The sequence below is a fragment of the Pristiophorus japonicus genome, chromosome 16, assembly GCF_044704955.1.
Source record: "Pristiophorus japonicus isolate sPriJap1 chromosome 16, sPriJap1.hap1, whole genome shotgun sequence".
Classification (NCBI taxonomy): Eukaryota; Metazoa; Chordata; class Chondrichthyes; family Pristiophoridae; genus Pristiophorus; species Pristiophorus japonicus.
The window spans coordinates 127,666,181-127,692,775 of NC_091992.1; the positions used below are offsets into that span (position 1 = coordinate 127,666,181).

General features: G+C 51.3%; 1 protein-coding gene across 2 annotated transcripts in view; it reads right to left on the reverse strand.

Annotated features, from left to right (window-relative positions):
• Nucleotides 1-800: 800 nt before the first annotated feature.
• mcrip1 (MAPK regulated corepressor interacting protein 1) overlaps nucleotides 801-26,595 on the reverse strand; it is a 28,375-nt gene continuing 2,580 nt past the window's right edge. The window contains exons 2-5 of one of the 2 annotated variants that reach the window (XM_070858239.1): nucleotides 11,869-11,993; nucleotides 8,182-8,280; nucleotides 7,720-7,820; nucleotides 2,272-2,344 (exon numbers count right to left, since the gene is read on the reverse strand). In XM_070858239.1, the coding sequence (XP_070714340.1) occupies nucleotides 7,744-7,820; nucleotides 8,182-8,280; nucleotides 11,869-11,993 (301 nt within the window). In that variant the 3' untranslated portion in view covers nucleotides 2,272-2,344; nucleotides 7,720-7,743. Of the gene's footprint in view, nucleotides 2,345-7,719; nucleotides 7,821-8,181; nucleotides 8,281-11,868; nucleotides 11,994-26,595 lie in introns of both variants that reach the window. The other variant, XM_070858240.1, reaches the window with a different exon arrangement.

Here is a 26,595-nt window from a genome sequence, read left to right on the forward strand (position 1 = left end):
CAAGGATCATCAGCAGGTCTGGGCCTTCACACGAGCCTCAAAGTACCACTTCAAGGGGCAGCGTGAGTCGGTTCAGGAGGACGACGGCTGTGAAGAGGGCAACTGGATTGGACGTCACCAAGGTCCAGGTCGCTGATTGGAGCGTGGGCAGGAGCAGCGAATGATCATGGAGCGACGTGATCGGGGCCCAGGAGAGGCGTGAATTCGGGGCCCAGAAGAGGCAAGGGCCCAGGGGGCAGCACGGGCCAGCCCACGCCAGCCCACACTGCGATATGTGCGCGCACTCGGTCCGTGCAGCAGAGCTGGTCTCCAGTCGTCCTGGTTAACCCTTGCCACTGGACCAAGACTCTGGGTAAAGAAGCTTCCGAATTCCCTATTGGATTTCTGGGAGACTATCTTACATTGATGGCCTCTAGTTATGCTCTTCCCCACAAGTGGAAACATTCCCTCTGGAATGTGTGGTGGCTGGTGTGCAACGGCCACCACACATTAAAAAAATCCACACACAGGCATCTTCCACCCTTCAACATGTAATTCGGGACCTGGAATATTAGGTCCTCCATTGAAACACCTGTGAGCTCATCCCTTTTTGGCGTGGAAGCAAGTCATCCTCGACACGAAGGACTGCCTTTGATAATGATGGTGCAATGTGGTCTGACCTCACTCAGAAATCCTCCAGTATAACTTCTGTAGACTTTTACTTTATTTTATTTGCAGTATATCCCCAGCTTTGTTTTATTTACTTTGCTACATCGTCAGGGCCACACCCACAAATAGGAATTCGACAACAGACACAAAAGTAGGACTCATAAATGAAGTCAAGTTTTATTTACAACACTTCCTCACTTATGCATCAGGAAGTTCACTAAATTGTACAATTCCTCTCTCAAAAAACAATCCTTCTAGCTCTCGAATAGCACATGTCCACACCTCGGTGGAGTATGGACAGATTAGCTCCTTGATGCATCCTTCCTCCACTTGGACATTGCCAACATTAAAAACAATTTACATCCCACGGCGATGGTTCCAATGCTTAACCCTTTCCTGCCCAGGATGCAGCTGGTGAAGGAAGGGGTTAACAAATCTAACTTTGGAAGCTTAGCTTCTGGCAAAAGACTTGCACAGTAAGAGAGCCACCCGCCAGTGGCTTCGCAAGCCCAGGTTTCTAAACGCACCAGTGCTCGCTTTCCCCACCAGAATGTTTGTGGATTCGCGGCCCGATGTTATCCGGCGCTCGAATCCAACGGTCGCGTTTAGTACGGGTTCCGCCACTTTGTCAGCGATACCTAGAGAACGCAGAGCGCCAGACCGGAGGAGGAGTGGGGAGGGGGGGGGGGGGGGGGGGCAGGGGCGATTTCAGACATCTGAACCTACTGACCAACAATTGGCAGAGGTCTGCATTGCCACCCACTCAGCCTGACCGAGACAACGTTGATCATACATTGTGGAGCAAACCGGAGTGTAGAAATACAACATTTTTTTAAAAGCCGCATTATTCTTCCCCCCCCACTTTCCATTTTTTTTTTAAATTAAGACTTATTTGAAAGCAATCTCTGGAATACAAACCTAAAATGACTGAAACTTGTGGCCTGTAAACACAAAGCAGTTTACGATCACACGGCTCACTGCTTTAAGCCATGACATTTAACATGGGCTTTTATTTTTCCCACATCAGTATTGGCTCTGTGTACAGCGCAAGTCAAAGAGCATCTTTCACCAGTTACCAAATCCGTTCTCAACTTCTGGCTGTGGGAATGACATTTTTAAACAAACAAATCTTTAGTCATTAAGGTTTCTGCGCCGTTCGATAGGCTATTCTTCCCCCACCCTCCCCACCATCTCTGAACAGGACTATTCAGAAGATCCAGTTTGGCTGCTGATGCCAAGCAAATGACGGAGAAAACTTACTCTCTGAGCCCAGTGTGAAGAGTTTCCAAAAACCGTGCCTCCGGAGGGCATTATACTCCTAAAGACAGAAAGGAGTTTGAGTTGTGGCCATAACATGTCAAATGGAGCACAGCTCTTGACAGAGAAATGGAGAAGAGACAGATGGAAAAAAAATCAGTTAAAATTAGCACCATCTACGAACTTTTTTTTGTTTTACATGCTAACTGCATGCATCCTCAGGTCAGCTGAAGGTAACTGACAGACATCCATTCTTACGGAAGAAAGTGGGCAGCTCTGGATTCCTCTCCAAGCCGAAGATCAAAGGAAACAAACTTCAAAAGGAAGCTCCTGAGGATGTTGAAGGAAAAATCAAATCCAGCCAAAAACAGCCCTTAGGACTTCTTAGCGTCTGACACACTCCTCTTCTTTAAATCACTCAAGTCGACGGGTGTGAAATCTGAAAAGCAAATAGATTGACTTAGTTGACTTAGAGCCTGGAATGTGTTTAACTAATAGTAAGTGTGTGTGGTGTGGTGTGTGTGTTGTGGTGTGGGGGGGTGTGGTGTGGGGGGGTGTGGTGTGGGGGGTGTGGTGTGGGGGGTGTGGTGTGGGGGGTGTGGTGTGGGGGGGGTGGTGTGGGGGGGGTGGTGTGGGGGGGGTGGTGTGGGGGGGGTGGTGTGGGGGGGGTGGTGTGGGGGGGGTGGTGTGGGGGGGTGGTGTGGGGGGGATGGTGAGGGGGGGGTGGTGTGGGGGGGGTGTGGTGGGGGGGGTGTGGTGTGGGGGGTGTGGTGTGGGGGGTGTGGTGTGGGGGGGGTGGTGTGGGGGGGGTGGTGTGGGGGGGGTGGTGTGGGGGGGGTGGTGTGGGGGGGGTGGTGTGGGGGGGGTGGTGTGGGGGGGGTGGTGTGGGGGGGGTGGTGTGGGGGGGGTGGTGTGGGGGGGGTGGTGTGGGGGGGGTGGTGTGGGGGGGTGGTGAGGGGGGGGTGGTGTGGGGGGGGTGTGGTGTGGGGGGTGTGGTGTGGGGGGTGTGGTGTGGGGGGGTGTGGTGTGGGGGGGTGTGGTGTGGGGGGGTGTGGTGTGGGGGGGTGTGGTGTGGGGGGGTGTGGTGTGGGGGGGTGTGGTGTGGGGGGGTGTGGTGTGGGGGGGTGTGGTGTGGGGGGTGTGGTGTGGGGGGGTGTGGTGTGGGGGGGTGTGGTGTGGGGGGGTGTGGTGTGGGGGGGGTGGTGTGGGGGGGGTGGTGTGGGGGGGGTGGTGTGGGGGGGGTGGTGTGGGGGGGGTGGTGTGGGGGGGGTGGTGTGGGGGGGGTGGTGTGGGGGGGATGGTGAGGGGGGGGTGGTGTGGGGGGGGTGGTGTGGGGGGGGTGGTGTGGGGGGGGTGTGGTGTGGGGGGTGTGGTGTGGGGGGTGTGGTGTGGGGGGGTGTGGTGTGGGGGGGTGTGGTGTGGGGGGGTGTGGTGTGGGGGGGTGTGGTGTGGGGGGGTGTGGTGTGGGGGGGTGTGGTGTGGGGGGGTGTGGTGTGGGGGGGTGTGGTGTGGGGGGGTGTGGTGTGGGGGGTGTGGTGTGGGGGGTGTGGTGTGGGGAGTGTGGTGTGGGGGGTGTGGTGTGGGGGGTGTGGTGTGGGGGGTGTGGTGTGGGGGGTGTGGTGTGGGGGGTGTGGTGTGGGGGGTGTGGTGTGGGGGGTGTGGTGTGGGGGGTGTGGTGTGGGGGGTGTGGTGTGGGGGGTGTGGTGTGGGGGGTGTGGTGTGGGGGGTGTGGTGTGGGGGGTGTGGTGTGGGGGGTGTGGTGTGGGGGGTGTGGTGTGGGGGGTGTGGTGTGGGGGGTGTGGTGTGGGGGGTGTGGTGTGGGGGGTGTGGTGTGGGGGGTGTGGTGTGGGGGGTGTGGTGTGGGGGGTGTGGTGTGGGGGGTGTGGTGTGGGGGGTGTGGTGTGGGGGGTGTGGTGTGGGGGGTGTGGTGTGGGGGGTGTGGTGTGGGGGGTGTGGTGTGGGGGGTGTGGTGTGGGGGGTGTGGTGTGGGGGGTGTGGTGTGGGGGGTGTGGTGTGGGGGGTGTGGTGTGGGGGGTGTGGTGTGGGGGGTGTGGTGTGGGGGGTGTGGTGTGGGGGGTGTGGTGTGGGGGGTGTGGTGTGGGGGGTGTGGTGTGGGGGGTGTGGTGTGGGGGGTGTGGTGTGGGGGGTGTGGTGTGGGGGGTGTGGTGTGGGGGGTGTGGTGTGGGGGGTGTGGTGTGGGGGGTGTGGTGTGGGGGGTGTGGTGTGGGGGGTGTGGTGTGGGGGGTGTGGTGTGGGGGGTGTGGTGTGGGGGGTGTGGTGTGGGGGGTGTGGTGTGGGGGGTGTGGTGTGGGGGGTGTGGTGTGGGGGGTGTGGTGTGGGGGGTGTGGTGTGGGGGGTGTGGTGTGGGGGGTGTGGTGTGGGGGGTGTGGTGTGGGGGGTGTGGTGTGGGGGGTGTGGTGTGGGGGGTGTGGTGTGGGGGGTGTGGTGTGGGGGGTGTGGTGTGGGGGGTGTGGTGTGGGGGGTGTGGTGTGGGGGGTGTGGTGTGGGGGGTGTGGTGTGGGGGGTGTGGTGTGGGGGGTGTGGTGTGGGGGGTGTGGTGTGGGGGGTGTGGTGTGGGGGGTGTGGTGTGGGGGGTGTGGTGTGGGGGGTGTGGTGTGGGGGGTGTGGTGTGGGGGGTGTGGTGTGGGGGGTGTGGTGTGGGGGGTGTGGTGTGGGGGGTGTGGTGTGGGGGGTGTGGTGTGGGGGGTGTGGTGTGGGGGGTGTGGTGTGGGGGGTGTGGTGTGGGGGGTGTGGTGTGGGGGGTGTGGTGTGGGGGGTGTGGTGTGGGGGGTGTGGTGTGGGGGGTGTGGTGTGGGGGGTGTGGTGTGGGGGGTGTGGTGTGGGGGGTGTGGTGTGGGGGGTGTGGTGTGGGGGGTGTGGTGTGGGGGGTGTGGTGTGGGGGGTGTGGTGTGGGGGGTGTGGTGTGGGGGGTGTGGTGTGGGGGGTGTGGTGTGGGGGGTGTGGTGTGGGGGGTGTGGTGTGGGGGGTGTGGTGTGGGGGGTGTGGTGTGGGGGGTGTGGTGTGGGGGGTGTGGTGTGGGGGGTGTGGTGTGGGGGGTGTGGTGTGGGGGGTGTGGTGTGGGGGGTGTGGTGTGGGGGGTGTGGTGTGGGGGGTGTGGTGTGGGGGGTGTGGTGTGGGGGGTGTGGTGTGGGGGGTGTGGTGTGGGGGGTGTGGTGTGGGGGGTGTGGTGTGGGGGGTGTGGTGTGGGGGGTGTGGTGTGGGGGGTGTGGTGTGGGGGGTGTGGTGTGGGGGGTGTGGTGTGGGGGGTGTGGTGTGGGGGGTGTGGTGTGGGGGGTGTGGTGTGGGGGGTGTGGTGTGGGGGGTGTGGTGTGGGGGGTGTGGTGTGGGGGGTGTGGTGTGGGGGGTGTGGTGTGGGGGGTGTGGTGTGGGGGGTGTGGTGTGGGGGGTGTGGTGTGGGGGGTGTGGTGTGGGGGGTGTGGTGTGGGGGGTGTGGTGTGGGGGGTGTGGTGTGGGGGGTGTGGTGTGGGGGGTGTGGTGTGGGGGGTGTGGTGTGGGGGGTGTGGTGTGGGGGGTGTGTGTGGGGGGTGTGGTGTGGGGGGTGTGGTGTGGGGGGTGTGGTGTGGGGGGTGTGGTGTGGGGGGTGTGGTGTGGGGGGTGTGGTGTGGGGGGTGTGGTGTGGGGGGTGTGGTGTGGGGGGTGTGGTGTGGGGGGTGTGGTGTGGGGGGTGTGGTGTGGGGGGTGTGGTGTGGGGGGTGTGGTGTGGGGGGTGTGGTGTGGGGGGTGTGGTGTGGGGGGTGTGGTGTGGGGGGTGTGGTGTGGGGGGTGTGGTGTGGGGTGCGGGGGGGGTGCGGGGGTGCTGTGTGGGGGAGATAATTTATGTACTCCGAGAAAGGGTGGTCACAGGAACATGCATCATAGATGTGTTGCAACATAAACTAAACACAAAGTGCGCCAGCCTTTATTTCAGATTATACAGCATCTGCAGTTGTGTTTTCTTTGTTATCCGCGTTGTAATGTAGTTTATTCTTTACAAGGTGCTAGTTAGAAGCTAGCCAAAGAAAGAATTCGGATTATCTATTGATACAATCAGAACACAAAAATTATCCATCCTATCTGTGCTCTGATATCTAGGGAAGGCAGAAGAAGAAACTGGATCTGAATGAATGTCCTGGAGAAGTGGATGGGTTTGAATGGTGAGAAGATACAGTCCTAGTTTTCTAAGCTGATTTGACTGTTTTCCAGTATTTAAAAAGAAACAATCATCAAAATCTGAGTGGTCACAAAATTTGAGCGCACAATTTGAGGTCGTACAAGGGTCGACATCAATGTTCCTGCTAAGGTGTGCACGCGTGGCCGGGGAGTGATCTGAAAAGTCCCACGCAGGCTGCTCACCGGCTTGTACTTTGTAAATACCGCCCGTGTACAGAAATTTAAAGGGATCGTGCATTAAAAGAACCAGGCCACGCAGAACAAAGCGCAGCTCGCAGGGAATATTGGCTGACATCAAATTGTTGTAATATAAAGGTCTCAGTGTGCAAAGGAAACAAAGAGATTGCCCGATTGCAAGGACAGAGATTTTTTTTTCTGATACCAGTAGAATCAAACTGCACACTGACACTGTTTAGCATCACCAACCCATCTGCACAGCAGTAAAATTACTTTTAAGTAAATTGCAAACAGGAGGCTGCACCTTAATTGACTTGAATAGCTCAGAAAGCCTGACGAAATTAAGATTTGTACATTCATCTGGGTTTTTTTTAAAGTCATCTATGCATGGCACATGTAGAAACCAATCAGAGAAATGCTGGAATTACAAGGGTCAGTCGGTATCTGTAAATAACAAAGAGGTTATGAACTTTCAGGTGTGTGTGTGTGTGTGTGTGTGTGTGTGTGTGTGTGTGTGTGTGTGTGCACTTTATCATAACCTGTCTTTTCTCTTCACAGATGCCGACCGACCTGCAATGTAATTCCAGCGCTGTCATTACCTCAGATTTTCAGTTCTTCCCTTCTATTTTAGGAACCCGCCAGACTGCTCACGAGCCTCCGAACCAAACTACCGAGAAAGCCACAAGTCAAAACTGATTACCAATGTGCTGGGGATACTGCTGGGTTGAAATGCACAGCTTATTAGCACAGAGGATGGAGAAGCTTCAGCTAGCACCACTCCGCCCTTCAGAGAATTGGCCTGCAGGGCTGTCTGAAGCCAAAGATGAAGAATCCCAGCCCGCAATTATGCCTAGTCCTTCAGTTCCATTGAAACAGGGTACAGGTTGGAGCTCCCTTATCCCGGACTCCCTTATCTGGCACCATCCCTCGTCCGGCATGATTCTGGGGGCCCGCCCACACTCGGCCCGCTGGGGGCCCGCCCACACTCGGCCCGCTGATACTTCGCGACCTGCCGACACTTCAGGCCCGCCCAGGTCACCGACCTCCCACCTCCCACCAACCCCCCCACCCCTCCCCAACCTCAGGCCGCCTCTCCCCCACCCCCACCCCACCCCACCCTCGGGCTGACCTCCCTTTGGCCGGCAAAATCCCTTATTCGGCACAGGCCAGGTCCCGAGGTTGTCGTTAAGGGAGGTTCAACCTGTAGTTACTCAGACTTGTGGTCGACAATGCCACTGACTATTGCGTACCTGCTTCACTCAGGTATTTAATTACCAAGTCTACCACAAAGCACCGACTCAACTCCAATCTCATCACTCGGCATGTTATCTTGGAACCATCTCCACCCCCATCTACCTAATGTACAAGGACGACTGGATTTTGAAGTTAGAGGTTATAGTCGATGACCAGCGAGCTTCACATGGAGCCAAACATTTCCTCTCAAATAAACTGCATTCATACGAGTACCTAGTTATAGAAGAAACGAGCAGCTCAGCTTGAAACAAACACTGGTCCTTCACTTAAGCAGATTTCCAGTAAGGTGCAGTGTTCAAGGAGGTATCTTCCACCTTTAAAAGGGGAGGGAATAACATTTTCCAAAAGCTTTTGCTATTTAAAAATAAGTGGCTTTAACCTGTACAAAAGACTTCGAACTTGTATGGGCAGAATTCACTCCCCCGCCCCCACCCACCCACCCACCAACCAACCATCTGTTACTCACTGAAAATGTTGGAAATCTCAGCAGGTCAGGCAACATCTGTGAAGAGAAACAGAGTTAATGTTTCAGGTCTGTGACCCTTTGTCAGAACTGAAATGTTAACTCTGCTTCTCGCCACAGATGTTGCCTGACCTGCTAAGATTCCCAGCATTTTCTGTTTGTATTTCAGATTCCAGCCCCGCAGTATATTGCTTGTGTATCCGTGTACTCACTGTTCAGATTTGGATTGGGGTTCTTCTCTATGTACTGGACAGGTCCTCGTTCGTTTCCCGACATCTGGCTCCTCAGCTCTCGCTCCACACACTGCCAAGCTGCAAACCACAAGCAGATATCAGGATGGACGGAGCAAGACAGGAGACCTCCTCTGCTGGAACACTGGCTTAACACATTGGCAAAAGCTTTGTTGTCCACCCATCTACCTGTGAGGTGCCTCGGATTGTCTCACTATGTGACGCACTGTATAAATATAACTTGTTGTATTCCTTTCAACCATGACGGACTCCTGGACTGAGCCTTCACCCTTCAGCTTGCTTTTCCTCCAATTTAAAAATAAATGAAAGAGCGTTCAAGCTAAATTCACAGCATCGAGCATTTCAAATTAATTTTACAAGCCCCATGCAGTCTTCAACTTCTGCCCTTCCACTGTCGCTGCCGAACTGCACACAACTCGGTAGATTTGAACATTTCCAACTACAAGAACAGTGACGTGTTTTCCTAAATGAAGATCTAGCCGCAGAATAACGTTTACAACCGCTTTGGTCTCGGGTCTGACTGAAAATGATTTGTGGCCTTATTTCATCCGACGATTACAAGCAGACGGTGTCATTAAAAGAACTGCATAGCGAAAGAGAAAAGTCAAAAGTTCCAGATTATGAAATCCACGAAAGTGGGACTTCCCAGTGGGAACAGATTCCCGCAGCGCCACAATTCTGACCCTACAATTCCCAATGGAAACAGTTTGGCTCCTTTGCCAAAGTTCAACTTTCTGCACTGGCTAACCACGGAAACCCTAAATGTATTTGGAGAAGCCACAACTACCAGCTGCCTCACACCAACATTAAACAACTCCCCTGTTGGGAAGCAGCGTTGCCAGGGCAGGGACTCAGCACCATTCTTCAAGACTATTAATCACTAATCTTTGTTCAGCAGAAGTATATAAACAAATCAGAGGAATGGAACTGTACATCCGTCAGCCTAAAGTATATTAGCTGTTCTTGTACAAGACACTCCAAAGCACAAAGATGCTTTATCCAAGAAAGAATCGCGGTTTAATAGCAATCAAAGCCCTAATGGCCTTAAACAAGCAGACAATGCAACTTCAGAGGGTCCTCTGCAGGACTATAAAGTGGCGATGGTGCAGTGCAAGCTCAGAAGTCATTTAAAGTCCAAGCAGACCCCTTGGAATGCAACAGCTGAAGAATAGAATGAGATAATTCAAAAAGGTGCCACAGAGCACATCTGCTTAGAACTCCCCAAGTATAAACAGACAAGGCCCTTTTTAGCATTAATGCATCCGAAACATAACCAGACATGTTTCATGGTTATATGCACTTCTCCAAATCTCTTGTATTAAGCTCAGAATAGAAGAGACAAAAAACAGATTAAAGCAAAGGTGGCAGCTGTTAGCTCATTACTGGCAATTGTCGAAGAAACCACAGGGAACTGTTATCAGGATTTTAAAGGGGGACTATATCAACAGGGGGGTCTTAGCCTAAATTAATGCCAATTCTCCAGCCAATCAGAACACAGATTATCTATTAAAAATTACAATTTTACATTTTACTTCAACGCCTGTGGTTAATCCAGATTTCTTTACCAGAACCCAAGAACAAAGACAGCTATATCCTTTTGGGGGAACAGTGCACAGGGCAGCTTAGACTGGGGCTCACGTAAATGCTTCCATTTTGACAGCCGGGAACTATTGTCACGACCAGATGTCTAAAAAACAGTTCTAAAATATATCAGAACCTAAACAATACAAAAATGTTTTGTGGTGAACTGTTTACCAGAGGCTATAACACTCAAGTGAGCAAAACTCTCCACTCTATCTAGGGGCTTGCGTACTAAAATGAGTAGACAAGAAGGAAATCTCTCTTCCAGTTCCTTATAACTAGGTTACACACAATGGCTGAGAAGGGGAGGCAGGCAACAGCTCCCAGGACTCTAACAATAGGACCAGTCCATTCATTTACCTCTCTCGTGGGAAAATCCTTCACCCACCCCTCTGTACTTTCTCTCCAGAACACGGAATTGGGAAGAGTCCTGTGTGCGCCCAGTGTAGAAAAATTGCAAATGTTCGTAGAAAGAATGGGTTTATGATTTTGCTGCCCCTAGCATAGGGGAAATCTTTTTGAAACTGAAGTTTATCACTACCTCGATACTATTTCTTACACAAGGCTCATCAGAAATCGATCTGATTTTAAATCCGAAACTCCCAAGTGTTCTCACGAGTCAATAACCTAACTGCTAGTTACTGTGGTAATGTTAAACACAGGTTCTGTTGCCCATGAGCTAGGCTGACACTCCAGTGCAGTGCTTAACATAAAAACAGAAAATAGGTGCAGGAGCCTGCACCACCATTTAATATGATCATGCAACTTCAGTACCTCATTCCTGCTTTCTCTCCATACCCCTTGATCCCTTTAGCCGTAAGGGCCACATCTAACTCCCTTTTGAATATATCTAACAAACTGGCCTCAACAACATTCTGTGGTAGAGAATTCCACAGGCTCACAACTCTCTGAGTGAAGAAGTTTCTCCTCATCTCAGTCCTAAATGGTTTACCCCTTATCCTTAGACTATGTCCCCTGGTTCTGGACTTTCCCAACATCGGGAACATTCTTCCTGCATCTAACCTGTCCAGTCCCGTCAGAATTTTATATGTTTCTATGAGAACCCTCTCATCCTTCTGAACTCCAGTGAATACAGGCCCAGTCGATCCAGTCTCTCCTCATATGTCAGTCCTGCCATCCTGGGAATCAGTCTGGTGAACCTTCGCTGCACTCCCTCAATAGCAACAATGTCCTTCCTCAGATTAGGAGACCAAAACTGTACACAATATTCAAGGTGTGGCCTCACCAAGGCCCTGTACAACTGCAGTAAGACCTCCCTATTCCTATTCTTAAATCCTCTCGCTATGCCATTTGCCTTCTTCACTGCTTGCGGAGGGAATGCTGCACTGTCAGAGGTGCTCTCTTTCGAATGAGACATTAAACCGACGTCTGCCCTCTCAGGTGAACATAAAAGATTCCATGGTACTATTTCAAAGACGAGCAGCAGTTACCCTGGCCAATATTTATCCCTGAATCAACATAACAAAAACAGTTTATCACATTGCTGTTTGTGGGAGCTTGCTGTACACTAGTTGGCTGCCGCGTTTCCCACATTACAACAGTGACTACGTTCCAAAGTACTTCATTGGCTGTAAAGTGCTTTGAGACGTCCGGTGGTCGTGAAAGGCGCAATATAAATGTAAGTCTTTCTTTCTTTGAGCTTATGAATGAAGGAATTTCAAATAGTGTGCTCCAGGAAAGGAACCAAATCATGTCCTGCACTGCCATCATGAAGTTCCACTCCGTGATGTGGATGCTCAGTCGTTGAGTATATTCAAGGCTAAGATAGATAGATTTTTAAACTCTAGGGGAATCGAGGGATATGGGGATTGGTGGGAAAGTAGAGTTGAGGTCGAAGATCAGCCATGATCTTACTGACTGACGGAGCAGGCTCAAGGCTCTATATGGCCTACACACGCTCCTAATTCTTAGGATCTTATAACAAAAGCCAGAACATGGGAAAGCAAAACTTCAGGTTGAGATATTCTCCCACATAGTGAGAATATGATACACTGTACGACTATTATGTGCTGGGAGCTATTTTTCTTCACACCAATCTCAACGTACCTTCATATATAAATCTGACATTCTCTTCATGAGCTGGCGTATAAATCTCCTGTGGTGCAGTGTTAGTTGGAGAGCGAGGTCCATTGTTTCGCTTGCCATTATAAACAATCCTTGGTGCAGGTGAACTGAAAGAGAGAGGATAAGATCATGTATAAATAAAATAAAGTTAAATTCTCTAGGTATTTGATCTTAAGAATCCTCGAGTTATTTCAGAAGGATAATACTATACCCTAGTTATCCAAAATCAATCCTTTTTAAATTATGGTTTTGTTTTTTTGTAAATAAATAGTTTGTTAGGTTTCCCATCCTGCACATTTGTATTGAGCGGAAATGGAAGGACCTTAGTAAAGCTGCCATATTCTTTGTGTTGCAATGTGCCTGTGGTACGATCACAAGAAATGCAAATAGAAAAACCGTGACAGATTGCAAACCAACTGAAATATTCTTTAATACAAAATGGCCATCCACAGAATGAAGTCACATTTTTTTCCCTATGTGGCATAGCTGTTCTGTGCACAGGAGTGACATGGTACTGCAAGTTGGAAGTGCTGTCTGCCTTTTACACAAAGCTATTCTGTGAAAACGATAAGCAGCAAGACTCTCATACACACGCAAGGAAGAGAAATACCAATCAGGATGAAAATGGGTTCAATGCTAGACCAGTCAGACTCACTGAGCCATTGCTAAGCTTACTAGATACCCAGTATTTCAATTATGAGCCCCACTACCCAAATATTACAGACACACAGCAATTCAAACATTTGAGCTCAAAATCTTTTCTTAGTTTGCAATTCCAAAATGGAGGCACATTGGCCCAATTCTTACCATTCTTCAACATTTGGACATTCCAAATAAAATAGGGTGGGGGAATGATGTTGTAATCTATAATAAATTAACAGCTTATCATTTCTCAAAGTGTTACAACGGTGTATTCTGCTTTCTTCCAGGTTTGTCCGTTTAAACTTTAATGCAAATAGTGAATAGGCAGCAGTGCTTACAGTACCATTCCCCTCCCCCCCACCCCCCTCAAAAAGTGCTCCTTTCTAACCAGGAAATCACATCAGATACGATCACTAAATGCTTCAAACATTCGCCTTTGAACCACACAATGAAAACAGGCAGCACAAGTAAACCTGTTTCCCATCACCATAGCAACGTACTACCACAGTGCACAAAGCATGGTTATTCACAAACAGCAATATTCAATTACTATTTTCTGTGTCCACCATTTACCTAAGGCCCCCTAGTCATAAACAACAACTTGTATTTATAAAGCACTTTCAAAGTAGTGAAACGTCCCAAGGTGCTTCACAGGAGTATTATGAGATAAAAATTTGACACTGAGCCGCATAAATAGAAATTAGCACAGGTGATCAAAAGCTTGGTCAAAGAGGTAGGTTTTAAGGAACGCCTTGAAGGAGGAAAGAGAGGTAGAGAGGCGGAGAGATTTAGGCAGGGAGTTCCAGAGCTTGGGGCCTAGGCAACAGAAGGCACGGCCACCAATGGTTGAGTGATTATAATCAGGGATGCTCAAAAGGGCAGAATTAGAAGAGCGCAGATGTCTCGGGGCGGGGGGGGAAAGAGAAGAGAGGGGGGGGCTGGAGGAGATTACAGAGATAGGGAGGAGCGAGGCCATGGAGGGATTCTAAAATAAGGATGAGAATTTTGAAATCGAGGCGTTGCTCAACTGGAAGCCAATGTAGGTCAGCAAGCACAGGGGGTGTTGGGTGTTGGGTGAGCGGGACTTGGTGCGAGTTAGGACACGGGCAGCCGAGTTTTGGGTCACCTCTAGTTTACGTAGGGTAGGATGTGGGAGGCCAGCCAGGAGTGCGTTGGAATAGTCAAGTCTAGAGGTAACAAAGGCATGGATGAGGGCTTCAGCAGTGGATGAGCTGAGGCAAGGGCGGAGACAGGTGATGTTACGGACGTGGAAACATGCGGTCTTAGTTATGCTGCGGATATAACCCAGATAAACGACATGGAAAAAGCCTACTAAGTCAGGCCAATTCACGTTATTGCCCCAAATCTCACTGTGTACAATATGAAAGCCATATTTCAAAAAACACAACTAGGTGAAGGGCACAGTTACAGAGTCCCTTTTTTAATTAACTGCATTAATCCACTTACAACCCTACTTAGATTTATGAACTTGTAGCACTTGGTAAGTGGTTGTAAATTTATGCAAGTCATACCTCAATTATAGAAAAGGCACAAACTGTTAACTTGGCACATATTTTAGCCTTTAAACTGAGAGATTAAGACTTTCATTCAAATAACTACAGAGCAAAATTTGATTTCCCAACATGAAATGCAAATTCAGAGATCAGCTGGTTGAGGACGTGTCCTTACTAATCTACTTTTACTACGTTTTGGGTGCCCCCAAAAGTTTGTCAACATCCTTCGCCTGCTCCACGACGACATGCAGGCTGTGATCCTTACCAGTGGATCCGTTACAGACCCATTCCACGTCCGAACCAGGGTCAAACAGGGTGCGTCATCGCTCCAACCCTCTTCTCAATCTTCCTTGCTGCCATGCTCCACCTCACTGTCAAAAAGATCCCTGCTGGAGTGGAACTAAACTACAAGAACCAATGGGAAGCTGTTTAACCTACGCCACCTCCAGACCAGGTTCAAGACCACCCAAACCTCTGTCGTTAAGCTACAGTACGCGGATGACGCCTGCGTCTGTGCACATTCGGAGACTGAACTCCAGGATATAGTCGATGTATTCACCGAGGCATATTAAAGCATGGGCCTTACACTTAACATCCGTAAGACAAAGGTTCTCCACCAGCCTGTCCTCGTCGCACAGCACTGCCCCCCAGTTATCAAGATTCACGGCGCGGCTTTCGACAACGTGAACATTTCCTATATCTCGGGAGCCTCTTGTCAACAAAGGTAGACATTGATGCGGAGATTCAACATCGCCTCCAGTGCGTCAGTGCAGCCTTCGCCCGCCTGAGGAAAAGAGTGTTCGAAAACCAAGCCCTCAAACCTACCACCAAGCTCATGGTCTACAGGGCTGTAGTAATTCCCGCCCTCCTGTTTGGATCAGAGGCATGGGCGACTTACAGAAGACACATCAAGTCGCTGGAGATAAATCACCAACGATGTCTCTGCAAAATCCTGCAAATCCCCTGGGAGGACAGGTGCACCAACATCAGTGTCCTCGCCCAGGCTAACATCCCCAGCATTGAAGCACTGACCACACTAGATCAGCTTCGCTGGGCAGGCCACTTAGTTCGCATGCCAGACACGAGACTCCCTAAACAACTGCTCTATGCGGAGCTCCTTCATGGCAACCAAGCCAAAGGTGGGCAGTGGAAACGTTACAAGGACACCTTCAAAGCCTCCATGGTGAAGTGCGACATCACCACTAACGCCTGGGAGACCCTGGCCGAAGACCGCCCTAGGTGGAGAAAGTGCATCCGGGAGGGCGTTGAGCTCTTCGAATCTCAACGCTGCGAGCGTGAAGAGGTCAGGCGCAGGCAGCGGAAGGAGCGTGTGGTAAATCAGTCCCCCCCCTTCCCCCGACGAATATCTGTCCCACCTGTGACAGGGTCTGTGGCTCTCGTGTTGGACTGTTCAGCCACCAAAGAACTCACTTTAGGAGTGGAAGCAAGTCTTCCTTGATTCCGAGGGACTGCCTGTGATGATGATTACTTTTACTATCTCCATTAGGAAGTGGATAATTGACAACGGTCAGTGATAAACACATATTAAGTTCCTGGAACTGGGGCTTATTCTACTTCCTGCTCATACTATCCACAGACTGGCGGTGAACGGATTTCACCAGCCATTCATTAGACTTGCACTGGCCCACACGGCAAGTCGCTGTCAGCTAACCATCCAAAAAGCACGGCACCCTCTACAGGGCAAGTAACGGTGTATCTCCTTAACCAATCAGACTGAAGAATCATTAATGAGCAGCGCAGAGTCTGAACCAGGAAGTGTCAGTTCGAATAGTGAATTCAATGTCAAATCAGGTACAGAATGCAAATTAAAGACTGGATTGAGAGATACAATTATTTATTTATTTATTTATTTCAATGATTTTTTTTTTAAACCTCCTACAATAATTAAAAGCTTGAAGAATGACAACACTCGTAAAAGTTAATTTTCAGAGCCAGAGAGGTTGGTTGGCAGTAACTAAAGACTTACCACCTTGTTCAAAGGGTACTTGGTCTGGAATGTACAAGCCCTGACTTTTGGTGGCGAGTTTAGACTGTATCTATGAGGCAAGTACAGGAACTTCAGGCCGTTCAATACATTTGAATGTTGAGTCAAGACGGTGAAATGCCATTTTCACACAGCTTTTGGAGGAGCAGCACACCTCAGACAGCAACTTCCGGATTTGCACGTTGAGCTGCGCCTGTGGGGTCACCGGAAGGTGCTGTCCGATTTACACTTTAGTACGGGTGAACGCTGTTAGCCTCGCCATTATTGTTACAGCAAAATCCTGCTCATTATGTCTGTCATAATCTTAAATGATGCTTTACAGGCCCATTATTTGTGATTGGTAAAAATGTTTCAATTTAACAGTTCTCCAAACAAAGACTTGTGAATAAACTCAATGGATTCCAATTTGGGAAACAAATCAATCCTATATTTTTGTTTATCTTTAAACCCCCTCCCCCATTATTTTATGAGGATAAACCTAGCTCTAAATCTCTGCTGACTGAACTGCCCAAGCAGAAGTCTTTTCTGGCTTTTGCTGTTTCTATTTCACCATTATTATGCATGCTCATTTCCCCTTTCTCCTTTAGAAGGGGGAAAGGCAATACTAGATTTGCCTCTAACCAATGAGAAGGGATTAATAAGCCAAGTTGATATAAAGGATCCAAAACTGTTCATTACAAGGTGTAAACGGGCCCAGAACAGATACAAATTAAGGATTTCAGGAGAGCAGATTACGAGATGAATGGTACATTGGGAACAATGAAAATAATGGGAAGAATATAAAAGGGAAATTTGTGAATAAAAAATGTAGGGGGTATTTTTTTTTTTACATTGCGGAGACACATCACAGAAAAATCAACACAGAATCATACAGCAGAGAACGTGGCCATTCTGCCCATCGTGCCTGTGCCGGCTCTTCAGCTATCCAATTAGTCCCACTCGCCTGCTCTTTCCCCAGAGCTCTGCACACATTTCCCCTTCAAGTATTTACCCAACTCCCGTTTGAAAAAATTACTACTGAATCTGCTTACATCACCCTTTCAGGCAGTGCACTCCAGATCATAACAACTTACTGCATTAAAAATAATCCACACACCCACCCCAGCCAGTGAAAACTGTTTCTCCCTATCTACTCTATCAAAACCCTACAGCCGTGGCTCAGTGGCCAGCACTCTCGCCTCAGAGTCAGAAGGTCGTGGGTGCACGTCCCACTCCATAGACTGGAGCACAAGAATCTAGGTTGATACTTCAGTGCAGCACTGGGGGAGTGCCGCACTGTCAGAGGTACAGTCTTTAGGATGAGACGTTAAACCAAGGCTCCGTCTGCTCTCTCAGGTGGACGTAAAAGATCCCATGGCACTATTTCAAAGAGCAGGGGAGTTAACCCCAGTGTCCTGGCCAATATTTATCCCTCACTCAACATCACAAGAAACAGATAATCTGGAGAATGAAAAGGATGCAAAGGACTTAGTGTGGCACTGGGAAGGAAGGTGTTGGACAGGGAAGTAAAATTGCGAAATGATTTTGACTTTTGAACCACTGAAAGACATAGTACTTAAGAACATAAGAAGTAGGAGGAGCAGTAGGCCATTTGGCCCTTGAGCCTGCTCTGTCTTTCAATAAGATCATGGCTGATCTGATCTTGGTCTCAACACTTTCCTGCCTCTTCCCATAACCCTTGACTCCCCGTGTACTTCAAAAATCTGTCCATCTCTGCCTTGAATATATTCAACGTCTCAGCCTCCACAGCTCTCTGGGGTAGAGAATTCCAAAAATTGACGACCCTCAGCGAAGAAATTCCTCATCATCTTAAATGGGCGACCCCTTATTCTGAAACTATGCTCCCTAGTTCTAAATTTCCCCAAGAGGGCAAACATCCTCTCTACCCTGTCCAGCCCCCTAAGAATCTTGTATGTTTCAATAAGATTAACTCTCGTTCTTCTAAACTTCAATGAGTATAGGCCCAACCTTTCCTCATAAGACAACCCCTTCATCTCCGGAATCAACTTAATGAACCTTCTCTGAACTGCCTCCAATGCAAGTATATCCCTCCTTAAATAAGGAGACCAAAACTGTACGCAGTACTCTAGGTGTGGTCACAGGTACAGTTGTAGCAAGACTTTTATACTCCATCCCCCTTCCAATAAAGGTCAATATTCCATTTGACTTTCTGATTACTTGCTGTATCTGTATGCTAACTTTTTGTGTTTCATGTCATCATCATCATTATAGGCAGTCCCTCGGAATCGATGAAGACTTGCTTCAACTCCTGAAGTGAGTTCTTTGGTGACTGAACAGTCCAATACGAGAGCCACAGACTCTGTCACAGGTGGGACAGATAGCCGTTGAGTGAAGGGGTGGGCGGGACAAGATGGCCACACGTTCTTTCCGCTGTCTGCACTTGATTTCTGCATGCTCTCGGTGTTGAGACTCGAGGTGCTCAGCGCCCTCTCGGATGCACTTCCTCCACTTAGGGCGGCCTTGGGCCAGGCACTCCCAGGTGTCAGTGGGGATGTTGCACTTTATCAGGGAGGCTTTGAGGGTGTCGTTGTAGCATTTCCGCTGACCACCTTTGGCTTGTTTGCCATGAAGGAGCTCCAAGTAGAGCACTTGCTTTGGGAGTCTCGTGTCTGGCATGCGGTCTATGTGGCCTGCCCAGCGGAGCTGATCGAGTGCGGTCAGCGTTTTCAATGCTGGGGATGTTAGCCCGAGTGAGGACGCTGATGTTGCTGACCTTTGTCTTACGGATGTTTAGCGTAAGGCCCATGCTTTCGTACGCCTTAGTAAATACGTCGACTGTGTCCTGGAGTGCGGCCTCTGTATGTGCGCAGACGTAGGCGTCGTCCGCGTACTGTAGCTCGACGACAGAGGATGGGACGGTCTGGGATCTGGCCTGGAGACGGCGCAGGTTGAACAGGTTCCCACTGGTTCTGTAGTTTAGTTCCACTCCAGCAGGGATCTTGTTGACTGAGGTGGAGCATGGCAGCGAGAAAGATTGAGAAGAGGGTTGGGGCGATAACGCAGCCCTGTTTGACCCCGGTTGGGTCGGTGATGGATCCGTTGGTAAGGATCACGGCCTGCATGTCATCGTGGAACTTTTGGGGGCATCCGAAACGGAGGCGGATATTCCATAGGACCCTCGTGGTTGACAGTGTCAAAGGCCTTTGTAAGGTCGAAGAAGGCCATGTATAAGGGCTGCCGCTGTTCTCTGCATTTTTCCTGTAGCTGTCGCGCTGCAAAAATCATGTCCGTTGTGCCCATAGGGAACGAAATCCGCACTGTGACTCCGGGAGGAGCTCCTCGGCCATGGGAAGAAGACGGTTGAGGAGGACTCTAGCGACGACTTTCCCAGTGGCTGATAGCAGGGAGATTCCTCTGCAGTTGCCGCAGTCAGACTTGTCCCCTTTTTTAAAGATGGTCACGATTACTGCATCTCAGATCCCCCGGCATGCTCTCCTCCCTCCAGATGACAGAGATGAGGTCGTGTATTCGTGCCAGCAGTGCCTGTCCGCCATACTTCAATGCCTCAGCAGAGATTCCGTCCGCACCCGTAGCCTTGTTGTTTTTGAGCTGTCTTATGGCTTTTTCTACCTCGTGCAGTGTTGTGGTCTCACTGAGGTGGTGGCGGGTAGCATGCTTTGGAATAGAATCGAGAATACTCGAGTCAAAGGCAGAGTCTCGATTGAGGAGATCTTCGAAGTGCTCCTTCCAGCGGGCCCTGATTGCCTTGGTGTCCTTGATGAGTGTTTCCCCATTCTGGGCCAGCAGTGGGGTGAGGCCTTGGGTGTTTGGTCCATAGGTGGCCTTGACTGCGATGAAGAATCCTCGCACATCATGTTGGCCAGCTGCTGTATCTCCTGTGCTTTCTTCATCCACCACCTGTTCTTTAGGTCCTGGGTTTTTTGTTGGACCTCAGCCTTGAGCTGTCTGTAATGTTGCTTTGCTGCTCCCGAGTTGGGTTGTTGTTTAAGGCTCAGACACGCCCTGTGCTTGCGATCTATTAGCTCTTGGATCTCCTGATCATTCTCATCAAAGCAGTCCTGGTGCTTCCTGGTTGAGTGACCGAGTGTCTCTTTGCAGGCACTAGTTATGGAGGCCTGAAGGCTGTGGGCATTCTGCGTCTCGGGGTTGTCAAGGCACGCCAGGTTAGCTGCGAGGCGCTGTCTGTATAGGGCTCTTTTAGCTGGGTCTATAAGTGCTCCGACATTGACTTTTTTGCGGCACTGCTTCTGCTGCCCCCTCTGCTTTGGGGCTATGCTGATGTCGATGATGGATCGGATTAGGTGGTGGCCCGTTCAGCAGTTGTCGGCTCCTGTCATGGCGCGGGTGATGCGCACATCTTTGCGATCCCTGGCTCGTACGATGACATAGTCAAGCAGGTGGCAGTTCTTAGAGCGAGGATGTTGTCACGACGCCTTGTATTTGTCCCTCTGGCGGAACAAGGTGTTGGTGATGACAAGTTCGTGCTCTAGACATTTTGTCAGGAGTAGGGTACCGCTGGAGTTGGCTTTCCCTACCCCCTCTCTGTCAATCATGCCCCCACCCCCAGAGGTCTGTGTCCTTGCCAACCCTGGCATTGAGGACACCCAAATCCCTTTGTACCGCAGCACTCTGTAATCTCTATTTAAATAATATTCTGTTTTTCTATTCTTCCTACCAAAGTGGATAACCTCAAATTTTTCTACATTATGCATCATCTGCCAAATTTTTGCCCACTCACTTAACCTAACTATATTCCTTTACAAACTCTGTGTCCTCCTCACAATTTGCTTTTCCACCTATCTTTGTATCATCAGCAAATTTGGCTACAGTACACTCGGTCCCTTCATCCAGGTCATTAATATAGATTGTAAATAGTTGAGGCCCCAGCACCGATCCCTGTGGCACCCCACTAGTTACAGTTTGCCAACCTGAGAATGACTTATTTATCCCAACTCTTTGTTTTCTGTTAGTTAGCCAATCCTCTATCCATGCTAATTAATATATTGCCTCCAACACTGTGAGCTCTTATCTTGTGCAGTAACTTTTTATGTGGCACCTTATCAAATGCCTTCTGAAGATACAAATACACTAGATCTACTGGTTCCCTTTATCCACCCTGCTCCTTACATCCTCAAAGAACTCTAATAAATTTGTCAAACACAATTTCCCTTTCATAAAACCATGTTGACTCTGCTTGATTGCATTCTAACTTTCTAAATGTCCTGCTGCTACTCCCTCAATAATGGACGCCAGCATTTTCCCAACAACAGATGTTAGACTAACTGGCCTAGTTTCCTGCTTTCTGTCTCCCTCCTTTCTTGAATAGGGGCGTTGCATTTGCAGTTTTCAAATCTGCTGGGAACTTTCCAGAATTATGGGAATTTTGGAAGATTACAAGCAATGCATCCACTATCTCTGCAGCCACCTCTTTTAAGACCCTAGGATGCAGGCCATCAGGTCCAGGGGACTTGTCATCCTTTAGTCCCATTGGTTTGTCTAGTACTTTTTCTGTAGTGATAGTGATTGTTTTAAGTTCCTCCCTCCCTTTTACCCCTTGGTTATCGGCTATTAGTGGGATGCTTTTAGTGTCTTATTGGAAGAGAGACACAAGAACATAAAATATAGGAGCGGGAGTAGGCCATACGGCCCCTCGAGCCTGCTCCTCCATTCAATAAGATCATGGCTGATCTGATCACAGACTCAGCTCCACTTCTTGCATTTATATAGCGCCTTTCATGACCACCAGACGTCACAAAGTGCTTTACAGCCAATTAAGTAGTTTTAGAGTGTAGTCACTGTTGTAATGTGGAAACATGGCAGCCAACTCATGCACAGCAAACTCCCACAAACAGCAATGTGATAATGACCAGAATATCTGTTTTTGTTATGTTGGTTGAGGGATAAATATTGGCCAGGACATCGGGGATAACTCCCCTGCTCTTCTTCGAAATAGATTGCATCCACCTGAGAGGGCAGACAGGGCCTCGGTTTAACGTCTAATCCAAAAGATGGCCCCTCTGAGAGTGCAGCGCTCCCTCGGCACTGCACTGGAGTGTCAGCCTAGATTTTTGTGCTCAAGTTCCTGGAGTGGGACTTGAACCCACAACCTTCTGACTCAGAGGCCAGTATGCTACCCACTGAGATACAGCGGACACTGTATACTATGCTGATACCGTGAATATAGATACAAAATATTTGTTCAAAGTCTCTGCCATTTCCTTGTTTCCCATTATTAATTCCTCAGTCTCATCCTCTAAGCGACCAACGTTCACGTTAGCTACTCTCTTCCTTTTTACTCTGAGGTGCCATCTTTCAGATTAGATGTTAAACCGAGGCCCCGTCTGCCCTCTCAGGTGGATGCAATAGATTCCATGGCACTATAGTGTAGAAGCTCTTACTGTCTGTTTTTATATTTCTTGCTAGTAATGTGTAATTCATAGTAAAGGGGAGAGCAGACTGAAATGAGAGCCTGAACTGATTAAAGCATTCAGCTAGATCACATGCTTGTCAGTTTTCAATCACTTATTAAACACATACACACATATATGTATGTTTGTAGCCCTTTTTCTGTAAAACTAGAGCTGCATTCAGATTACTTACCAAATGCTGGAGGGAAAAGTTAAGTCAATACACTTGTTGTGTAACTTCATGCAGCACTTCAAGTTGCACCCACTATGTCAGCCGCACACACACACACACACACACACACACGAGTATAACATAGCTCAAAATGCTCTCTCCGTACAACAAAAACTTGAATAAACACATTTTGAATTGTACTGCTGGGTGCTGCCACAGTTCAAGTGGACATTTCACACACCCATTACGCTTCACTGAAATCCTAGTGACGACACAATCCATTTTCGGATCAATTTTCTACTGCACAATTGGTTTACATGGAGTGTTGCTGACACAATCCCAGCTACTTCCTTGGTGGGTGGGAGACCATGTGAGGGACACCCCGGTAGAACAGCTTTCAGCAATGACCAAGAGCACTACTGATAGACGGGAGGTTGGGAAACAAATGCAGATACCACAGCAGTGAGGGAAGCGTTCTTTCACGTGCACCCCAGATTTTACAATTGCAGGTCATACGGCTATGAATGATAAGGGAGTGAAGGAGCGGGCAGGGAAATGGAGTTGAGGCCAAGATCAAATCAGCCATAATCTTATTGAATGGCGGAGCAGACTTGGCCTACTCCTGCTCCTATTTCTTATTTTCTTATGCTGTAATTTCAATTCAGGAGTCCATTCGGCCCAGCATGCGTCTGACAAGAACTATACAGCCAAATTCCAGTTCCCTGGTCTTTCCCCATATGCATGGACAAGAACATTAGAACTAGGAGCAGGAATACGCCATTCGGCCCCTCGAGCCTGCTCCATCATTCAATAAGATCATGGCTGATCTTCGACCTTAACCCCACTTTCCCGCCCGATCCCCATATCCCTTGATTCCCCTAGAGTCCAAAATTCTATGCGTCTCAGCTTTGAATATACTCAACGATTCAGCATTGGGGTAGATTACCTTTGGGGTAGATTCACAACTCTCTAAGCGAAGAAATTTCTCCTCATCTCAGTCTTAAATGGCCGACCTCTTATCCTGAGTCTATGCCCCCTAGTTCTAGACTCTCCAGCCAGGGGAAACAGCCTCCCAGCAATAATCCTGTCAATCCCCCTCAGAATCTTACATGTTTCAATGAGATCACCTCTCATTCTTCGAAACTCCAGGGAGTATAGGCCCAATCTACTCAATCTCTCCTTTTTTCCTTCAAGGGTATAATTCCTCTTAAATGTTCTCACTGGCTTCAATCACCACATGTGGTAATGCATACTGTATTCTAATCACCAGCTGCATGAAAACAATTCTTCCAGCCTGCCCCTTTAAATTGGAGACAGATGGAAAAATCACCACTGGATCGTGCACTCAAGTTTTGGCAGCAAGCAGCAGCATGGAAACAAGTCACCAGGCCATTTCAGGTAGAGCACACTTAGAAAACTTGGGCGTAGGTAGAAAAAATCCATGCAAAAGTAAAGTATGAACAGGGATCTGCAACGGTGCATGCCAAGAGAGGCATAGGGTGGATTTTTAATAACAGGAGCAGGTAAAATTTGAAGTGCAACTGATAGATAAGACTTGCAAAAACTGGAAATGCAAAAAGTAGCAATCAGACATTATTCTGAAAGTTCCACCTTCAAAACACCATTTTAAATTAAAATCTTGTTGGTGATGCTAATGTATATTAACATAATCCACAAATGACCCTGGGTGCAACTCACTATCTAAACCATCCCCCTCTCATCCACTTTGCACAATTACACGCAGCACCCAACTCCGTAGGCTAGTATGGGAACCAACAACTTGCATTTATATAGTGCCTGAACGCAGTAAAACATCACAAGGCGCTTCACAAAGTGCAGAGCATGGTTCAGAAAAGAACCCAGTGGCTGCTAGCACAAGGGACGTGGGAAGTCGTACTGTTACAGGGGAACAAAAGACACACATTTATATAGTACCTTTCAGGGAAGGAGGCGTGACGATGAAGGGCGGGAACGATGATGAAGGGAGGGGTTGACGATGAGGGGCAGGGGGGGTTAACGATGATGGGGGGGGGGGAATGATGTCGCTGGGATGGGGGGGGGAGAATGATGTCGCTGGGATGGGGGGGGAATGATGTCGCTGGGATGGGGGGGGGGGAATGATGTCGCTGGGATGGGGGGCGGGGGAATGATGTCGCTGGGGTGTGGGGCGGGGAATGATGTCGCTGGGGGTGGGGGGGGGGGAATGATGTCGCTGGGGTGGGGGGGGGGGGAATGATGTCGCTGGGGTGGGGGGGGGGAATGATGTCGCTGGGGTGGGGGGGGGGAATGATGTCGCTGGGGTGGGGGGGGGGGAATGATGTCGCTGGGGTGGGGGGGGGGGAATGATGTCGCTGGGGTGGGGGGGGGGGAATGATGTCGCTGGGGTGGGGGGGGGGGAATGATGTCGCTGGGGTGGGGGGGGTGAATGATGTCGCTGGGGTGGGGGGGGGGGAATTATGTCGCTGGGGTGGGGGGGGGGAATTATGTCGCTGGGGTGGGGGGGGGGAATTATGTCGCTGGGGGTGGGGGGGGGGGGAATGATGTCGCTGGGGTGGGGGGGGGAATGATGTCGCTGGGGGGGGAATGATGTCGCTGGGGTGGGGGGGGGAATGATGTCGCTGGGGTGGGGGGGGGAATGATGTCGCTGGGGTGGGGGGAACGGCGCCGATGAGGGAGGGGGGGCGTGACGACGACGGGAGAGGGGGCGCGACGGCGGGACGGGAGGGGGCGCGACGACGGGACGGGAGGGGGCGCGACGACGGGACGGGAGGGGGCGCGACGACGGGACGGGAGGGAGGGAGGGGGGCGACGACGGGACGGGAGGGGAGGGAGGGGGGCGACGACGGGAGGGAGGGAGGGAGGGAAGGGGGCGCGACGACGGGACAGGAGGGAGGGAGGGGGGCGACGACGGGAGGGAGGGAGGGAGGGGGGCGACGACGGGAGGGAGGGAGGGGGGCGACGACGGGAGGGAGGGAGGGAGGGGGCGACGACGGGAGGGAGGGAGGGAGGGAGGGGGGCGACGACGGGAGGGAGGGAGGGAGGGGGGCGACGACGGGAGGGAGGGAGGGAGGGGGGCGACGACGGGAGGGAGGGAGGGAGGGGGGCGACGACGGGAGGGAGGGAGGGAGGGGGGGCGACGACGGGAGGGAGGGAGGGAGGGGGGCGACGACGGGAGGGAGGGGAGGGAGGGGGGCGACGACGGGAGGGAGGACGGGAGGGAGGGAGGGAGGGAGGGGGCGACGACGGGAGGGAGGGGGGCGACGAGGAGGGCGACACGGAGGGGGGCGACGACGGGAGGGGAGGGAGGGGGCGACGACGGGAGGGAGGGGGGCGACGACGGGAGGGAGGGGGGCGACGACGGGAGGGAGGGGGGCGACGACGGGAGGGAGGGGGCGACGACGGAGGGAGGGGGCGACGACGGGAGGGAGGGGGGCGACGACGGGAGGGAGGGGGCGACGACGGGAGGGAGGGGGGCGACGACGGGAGGGAGGGGGGCGACGACGGGAGGGAGGGGGCGACGACGGGAGGGAGGGGGGCGACGACGGGAGGGAGGGGGGCGACGACGGGAGGGGGGCGACGACGGGAGGGAGGGGGGCGACGACGGGAGGGAGGGGGGCGACGACGGGAGGGAGGGGGGCGACGACGGGAGGGAGGGGGGCGACGACGGAGGGGCGGAGGGAGGGGGGCGACGGCGGGAGGGAGGGGGGCGACGACGGGAGGGAGGGGGGCGACGACGGGAGGGAGGGGGGCGACGACGGGAGGGAGGGGGGCGACGACGGGAGGGAGGGGGGCGACGACGGGAGAGGAGGGGGGCGACGACGGGAGGGAGGGGGGCGACGACGGGAGGGAGGGGGGCGACGACGGGAGGGAGGGGGGCGACGACGGGAGGGAGGGGGGCGACGACGGAGGGAGGGGGCGACGACGGAGGGAGGGGGGCGACGACGGGAGGGAGGGGGGCGACGACGGAGGGAGGGGCGACGACGGGAG